The sequence below is a fragment of the Diabrotica undecimpunctata genome, chromosome 11, assembly GCF_040954645.1.
Source record: "Diabrotica undecimpunctata isolate CICGRU chromosome 11, icDiaUnde3, whole genome shotgun sequence".
NCBI lineage: Eukaryota > Metazoa > Arthropoda > Insecta > Coleoptera > Chrysomelidae > Diabrotica > Diabrotica undecimpunctata.
Window position 1 is genome coordinate 29,845,964 of NC_092813.1, and position 8,036 is coordinate 29,853,999.

An 8,036-nucleotide genomic window follows, 5' to 3' on the forward strand; every position below is an offset into this window, starting at 1 on the left:
TGCAGTTTATGACATACAATATTTGTTTCATAGCGTAGTTGAATTTAAACTACAATAATTTATAAATCAATCTTTAATGACATAATTTTTTACTGTCTAATTTCAATAGATATGTCGATTTTTAATTAAAATATTTAATGCATTAAAGTCGCGTAGAGATTTTCACTAAACATTTAATTTTAAAGCTATTATTATAAAAGTCCAAAAAAAGTATAAAAGTCTAGGGAATTTAATATCCCACTATAGATTTGTTTTATAGATTATCGTAAAGCGTTTGACAGAGTCAAATGGATACACTTATAACTGATACTAAAAGAATTAGGTGTACAACAACACCTAATTTTGCTTATAACTGAACTGTTCAAATACACTACTGGACCATTTAAACTAATATTAAAAGAAGATTGAACTTCAAATGGTAGATTAAGTAACGAAATATAAGTATCTGGGAAAAATTTCTCAAACGATATTAATATTGAAAGAGACTTTAAAGAGCATCTGACACAGCATGCTAAACCGTAAGGCGCCTAAACCAAACAATATGGATATTTGAGAAAAATTACAGCTCGTTCCAGAAAGAATTGTAAATATAACATTAATCTAGATTAAGAAGAAACGCTGAAGAAAGAAACAGTAGCGGTTAGCCTAAATAAAGAAAGGCAAAAATAAGTTATATTTGATGTTTTGAAAAAATCGATCCGAAAACCGTATGAAAAACATGTCATAGTATGGACATCGTGCGCGGCGATGCCTCTGCCATTTGCCTATATCGGAAACTTTTACTACCATTTGACTATTTGTGTACGATTTTGTGTAAGGTTAAGTGGCACACCACAAAAAGTGTTTTTATTTTCTCTTTTGTTTAACAATTAAAATGTATTGCTATACTTTTAGATGTTCCAAAACAACAAAGGATAATAAACATAAATTATGAGGTACAAAATTCTATTATTTTCTATGCGCAAGTTATTATAGACACATAGGCTATCACACAGTTAAAAACTATGGAACCTATGAAAAAAATACAGTAGACTATGACTACATTTGTGTTTTAGCACTATAGTAAGAACAAGATAAAAATCTAAATACCCACATAATTATATTAACGAGAAGTTAATAAAACTTTTGTTAATTATCAGTAAGAGAAAGCTCATTTCAGAATATATTATGAAAAATGTTGTTGGTACAATATCAGGTACATTTATATAATGATAGGAATACAAAAATAAAAAAAACAACTTACTTTTTCAAAACAACAATCAATCACTTCATTTTATCACGAAAAATTTAAAAAATTGCAATGTAATTGAACCCATTTTGTGAGCTATAGCACTCTTATGCGCTTTAGTAGCACAACTATCAGCTAAATGTTCTTCATGTGGGAGTCCTGAGTAATAGAACTCCAACATGGTTCTCCTGTAAATTGTCAAATTTAGTCTTAGATAACAACGACAAACTTCTTAGTATTTATGTACAAGATACCGTCCACAATTATGTGATTATGTGTACGTGCCAATATTCTTTTAAAAGAGATTAATAAAATTCGCTGGTAGACACCGCGACATCGGTATGTCCCGTAGCGATAAATTTACCATTTTATTGTAATTAGCATTTAAAAATGAAATTTTCATCTTTCATACAAACATCGACAGTTTTTAGCTTTGGATGTATTTGGGTCACACCGTCCTGTAGCAGATTTAGTCTAAAAAGTTTTATTTTACGTACAATTAGCACATTGGCTCTGGAAATGACCTATAAATATACAATATTAATTATTTCCAATCAAAATTTTTAAGCAGCTCTGCACCATTGGTTCATTTTTGTTGCTTTTTTTTATTTGCCCTTTCTTTTTATCGTCATCATTACATAGCGCTACAACACTGGGTGAGTCTTGTGAGAAATATTAATTTTTTGAGATATCCGATTTTGTGTCCGATCTAACTTAGTCAATAAAATTAATTCTCCTGGACTTATAAGAGCTTTCTTCATTCAGTATCTGTTCTTACTCTATACGGATTTGAAGCAGTATAGTAATAAGACTTTATTTGTTTTACTCATTCCTCATAATTCGCATCACTATATTAAAATAAGTCTGAAGTTTGTATTATGCTCTTTATTCCTTCAGTGGCTTTATTATTAACTGTGATTATTGATCCAATATATTTAAAGTCTTTCATACTTTAAAAAACGTAGTTGTTGACTTTAATGTTTTATCTAGATTTATTGAATTGGTCTCTTCTGTGTATTTGCTTGTATTTGGTTTTCACCTCGTTGATTTTAAGTGAAACTTTTTTCATGCTCTCTGGACTTTGTTGAAGATGTCGTTTACGAGACTGGTTTATTTATTTATATCTCTGGTGTTTTGTTTCCTGTATCGTTATTACTAGGAGTTTGCTGGATACCGAAATAGGGAATCCGGTGGTACGTACATGATCTTTTGATTACCAACATTAGAAAATTTGTCTTACTGTAAAATCGTGATAATTTTACTAGAAAATATAATGTTGTTTAATAATAATGAAGTTGTTTTGCTTTGCCTTCTCCATCGAGGTCCCGTTATACCTTCTGGTATTTAATATTTTGCCGGTCAAGCAACAATTCCAAGAGTTATTAACTTGGTACTGATATCTCTGCTCCCCGATTTTAGCAAGCCATTAAAACTGCTACATTCATGCTTTCTATTATCCAACGACTAGCCAGTCCAGGACTATATGCATTATTATGGTACTGCTATTGCTGCTGCCCCTTGTAAGTATATATAATATGCAAGGAAGGTTTTGGCAATTTAATAGGTTTTTTGTGTGTTAGAATATAATTTTTCCAAGAAAGTAAAGATTATCTATCCGCTATTTTCCGTCCGACTAAAGTTTACCTTATACCCTGCATTATGGTATTTTCTTCATTCTGTTTCAGATATTCCTAGCGTACAGACGTGTGCTTTGGTGAGTTTAAATCTGTGCTCTGGTGAGTGTTAAATTTTGAAAATTTTGATTTCTTTGAATATTTTGACTTTTTTGATATAACGTTTTTTGGAAAAAATTTTATTTCTTAATCTATTTTTGAATATTTGCTTGTTTTGTTTAAACATGATAGCTAAACTTATTCAGCTAATTGCGTCCATCTTGGGGTTGATTAGAAATGATTATCAGGAAGATAATGTTAAGAACGGGCTGACTGAGTGTAGGAAAGCGTGTAAAAAGATACGAAATTCGATGAGATATGCCAAGACGATGGGTGAGAAGCAGCATTTAGAAGCTCAGATGAGGCATGTGAAAACGTTGAGGAACCAACTGAAGGCCGAACAAAAGAGGGGGGCGGGACTTAACACTCGACCGGAGACTGCGTACAAGAGGGTACAATGGGATGATTCCTTATCAGCGTTCAACTCAAGAATTCGAACTGGAGTCATCTCAAACCTCAAACACAAAGACCCCAGCAGTTTCCTAGTAGATTGCAAGGCGCTATTCAAACGTAGGATTCAAAACGCGCTAAAGAAGGATGAGGTAGTTAAAGTTAATACTGCTTTTGGGGGAGAATTCGAGATAGCTAGCGGTGAGAAAATCCTAAAAGACACCAAATATTTTACCACATCGAACTCTCCAATATACAAAGACACAAATCTTGACGAATGGTTTGAAAACCATGTGTCTGAACCCCTCAGCAAAAAGCTAGAGGAATTCCAAGAGAGAGATAGTGGCTGGGCACTAAAGGCTGTTGTTAACCTGGGTGTAAACATTAACAAATACACACCACAACTTGGTTTCTCTTATATTGAACTTCCTTCTCAAATAAAGAGAAAGGAAGCATGCGTTAACGTCAAAAATGATGATGAGGCATGCTTTGCGTGGTCTGTCATATCAGCGTTGAATCCTATTGATAAAGATCCTCAAAGAGTGTCTAAATATCCGCACTACTCGCAAGTGTTGAAGTTGAAGGGAATACAGTGGCCAATGACGATGAGGCAGATTCCTAATTTTGAAAAACAGAATGACATTTCAATTAATGTATACATTTTAAAAAAAGAAAAAAGAGATTTTACGACCCTCCCTACATTTCTAACTAAAAACAAGAAGGATAAACATGTGAATTTGCTTTTAATTCAAGATAAATATGATGATACCGAAGGTCCTATTAGATACCATTACGTTTGGATAAAAAGTTTGTCCCGCCTCCTCTCCAAGCAACTTAGTAAACGTAAAGGAGCCAAATATTTCTGCGATGCCTGCCTCCATTACTTTCGATCACAAGAAAAGTTAAATATTCATAAGGCATGCTGCAGCGGCCGATCAGATCTTATATATGATAGATGCCTACAACCGTTTTCATCGTCAAAACAGCTTGAAGCTCATATGGTAGATTGTATAAGAATTAATGAAACAGCCATTAAAATGCCCGACGAAAGTCATAAAATGTTGAAATTTAAGAATTTTCGTAATAAGATTAAAGCCCCCTTCGCCGTGTACGCGGATCTCGAGAGTGCTTTAAAACGTACAGGAGATCCTAAAAAACCTCAAGAGCATATTCCTGTAGCAGTTGGTTATTTCTTTAAATGCTCGTATGATGACACTTTGTCGTTTTATGACTCATATCGAGGAAAGGATTGCATGAAATGGTTCGCAGATAAACTTAATCAGCTTGCTGAGGATGTTTCTACGGTGTTTATGTGCCCATATGATATAAATATGACAACTCAGCAAGAGAGCGATTTCCATGCAGCCACTCATTGCCATATCTGTGAGCAGCGCTTTTCCCCCAATGATAAGAAAGTGCGAGACCATGATCACTTTATTCCTGACAATAATTATAGAGGTGCAGCTCACGAAGGGTGTAACATTAATTACAAAGATGTTCATACAATTCCAATAATATTTCATAATCTCTCCGAATATGACGCACATTTTATTATTAACGATATTGCTACACACATCAAAGGTCCCGTAGATCTTCTTCCTATTACTAAGGAAAAATACATTTCTTTTACAAAACATATTGATGATGCTCGAATTAAATTCCGTTTTATTGATAGTTATCGATTTATGTCTTATTCTCTTGATAAATTAGCTTCGTACCTCCCCGAGTTTCCTAATCTCAAGTCCCAATATACTTCGCTTCCTGAGGAGAATTTCCATCTTCTAACTAAAAAAGGTATCATGCCATATGATTATATAGATTCATTTAAAAAATTCTGTGAGACTTCTTTGCCTCCTATTGAGTCTTTTTACAATAAACTTGAAGATAAGCCATGTCCTAGTCGACATTATCGTCGCGTTCAAGAAGTCTGGTCGTCATTCAATTGTGCAACTCTCGGGGATTATGTCGATTTATATATGAAAACTGACATTCTTCTTCTTGCAGATATCTTTGAGCGATTTCGATCCAGCTCTCTTCGAACTTATAATCTTGACCCTGCTCACTATTATACTTTACCTGGTTTTACGTGGGATGCAATGCTTAAATATACAGGTCAAGAACTGGAGCTTTTAACCGATCCTGACATGCATTTGTTTGTTGAACGTGGTATTCGTGGTGGTCTTAGTCAAGTTTGCTCTAAAAGACGTGTGAAAGCTAACAATCCATACATCAACAACTATGACCCATCTAAACCAAAAACGTTCCTTATGTATTTTGATGTTAATAATCAGTATGGTTGGGCCATGTCTCAATATCTTCCATATGGCGGTTTCGAGTGGGTCGATGCCAATATTGATGTCCTTTCCATTGCTGACGATGCTTCTGAAGGGTACATTCTCGAGGTTGATCTGGCGTACCCTCAACATCTTCATGATCGTCATAAAGATATCCCGTTTTGTCCTGAGTCTTTAAATTCTAAGACTATGCTTCCTCCTACACGTCCGCGAGAGCAGACTAAATTAATGGCTACCCTACAGGATAAAGAAAGATATGTAATACATTATAGAGCACTAAAACAGGCGCTTGCAAATGGATTGATCCTGAAAAAGATACATAGAGTATTGAAATTCAAACAGGCTCCATGGTTAAAGTCATACATCGATCTTAATACAAATCTCCGGAAGGCAGCAAACAATGAGTTTGAAAAGGATCTTTTTAAGCTTATGAATAATGCAGTGTTCGGGAAAACTATGGAATCAGTGCGCAAGCGCGTTGATATAAAGTTGCTTACTTTGTGGGAGGGTCGTTACGGAGCTGAAGCTAGAATAAGTAGCCCATTGTTTAAGAATGCAACGATTTTTAGTGAAAACTTGGTAGCTGTTGAGATGCGTAGAGCTGAAATATGGTTAGATAAACCAATCTATATCGGAATGAGTATTTTAGACTTGGCTAAAACAACAATCTATGATTTTCAGTATGGATACTTAGCTGGCAGGTTCGGAGAAAACTTTACAACTTGCTATACTGATACCGATAGTGTAATCGTGGAAATACGTGAACAAGACCCATATGAGGCTATGAAAGAAGATTGCTACAAATATTTTGATACCTCAGATTATCGTAAAGACAATATTTATGGTATCCCTCAGGTTAACAAGAAGGTGTTGGGCATGATGAAAGATGAGAATAAAGGTCGCATTATGACTGACTACATAGGGCTCCGATCTAAATTGTATACAACAAAAGTAGCTGCCACTGAAGATGAGCTAAAAGAAAAACGTAAAAAGTTGAAAGATGAAGAATATGAGGATGAAGAAATTGAAGTAATTATTAAAAATTTTAGGTTAACAAAGAAGGCGAAGGGGGTAAAGAAATCTGTGGTGAACACGAAAATTACGTTTGAGGACTATGTAGAGTGTTTGGATAACTTAAAAAAGGTGTATGCTTCACAGAATCTAATACGCTCAGATAAGCACCATGTTTATACCATAACACAAAGCAAGATTGCGCTAAGCCCCAATGATGATAAAAGACATCACCTTCCGGAGTCATATGATACACTTCCGTGGGGGCATTATTTAATTGATTCTAAGATGGATGTTGATTAACGCAAAGTAATATATCTAATATATCAATAGTCATATTTTAACATTTATCCTTGATGATTGACTTTAAGATGGATGCAAATTGTATATTGTAGTTTTTATAACGTGGTTTATTTATTACAACTTAAAATATATCTGATTCAGAATTTATTAGTCATTATTTCACCATTTCATTTCGCTTTTCGTTTTTTATATTATATGATAATTGTAATAGATCTTAATTTTCTAAATATTATTTCTAAATCACGATACTTAAGATTAGCACATTTAAAAAAGATGTTTAGATATGACCACTAAAAGATATCATGGACCACTGGCAAATTAATGAACCGTTCTGGTTAACTCCAGAGCTATGTGTTCGTGCAGCCTCCTAAGACAATCGATAACTTATTGGTCTTCCTCGGTTTAGATTTAAGTCAATTCTTCGATAGCCTGTCCCAAAACAGGAGTCGGAGAATTTCCTATTTTTAAAGATAACCTAGAGTTATTAGCCCCCAATAATTCATTTGAACGCTATACAACATAGTAACTAATGAATTTACACCAAAGTGTCAATGTCTTAACATAAAAGATGTCCATCAATAAAAGATGTCTTCTAAACCATGTTAAATTATGAGCTGATCTTAATAAGTTAAGTATAATTATTAAATAAATTATCATATTATGTAAATGACTTCATTCATACTAACTGTTTGTCCCATACTAACATAACCTCTCCCGGCGGTCGTGTAGTCGTACCTTCACGTTGGTGACTGCCGTTAAGAATAAATTTTTGTTTTTTAACAAATGTTTGTTTGAACCGAATTGACTACGTTCCTTTCATGGCATGCTTTTAATCATTTTTATACATGGCTTTATATTCATTAACTTACTATCATTCCTTTTCTTAGATACTAACAGCAGTTTATTACTTATTACATTTACCTATTACTTATTACATTTAAGCATTACTTATTGCTTGACTGTTCTGGCTAACATTTTTATGTAGTATGTTAAAAATATAGTATGCAGCTCGTTACTTTTCATGCGTTACTGTAAAGATTGTAGAGGAGTAAATGAATGTTGGTTTGGTCATAGTGT

At 33.9% G+C, this 8,036-nt stretch overlaps 1 protein-coding gene across 1 annotated transcript; it reads left to right on the forward strand.

The window, feature by feature from the left end:
• The first annotated feature begins 3,086 nt into the window (after positions 1 to 3,086).
• LOC140452835 (uncharacterized) lies at positions 3,087 to 6,959 on the forward strand. The gene has a single exon (XM_072547167.1). The coding sequence runs from the start codon at positions 3,087 to 3,089 to the stop codon at positions 6,957 to 6,959; it is 3,873 nt and encodes a 1,290-aa protein (XP_072403268.1).
• Positions 6,960 to 8,036: the final 1,077 nt, after the last annotated feature.

Bases quoted from the DNA above. Each gene is read 5' to 3' on its own strand.
- LOC140452835 (XM_072547167.1), top strand. From the start codon at position 3,087: ATGATAGCTAAACTTATTCAGCTAATTGCGTCCATCTTGGGGTTGATT.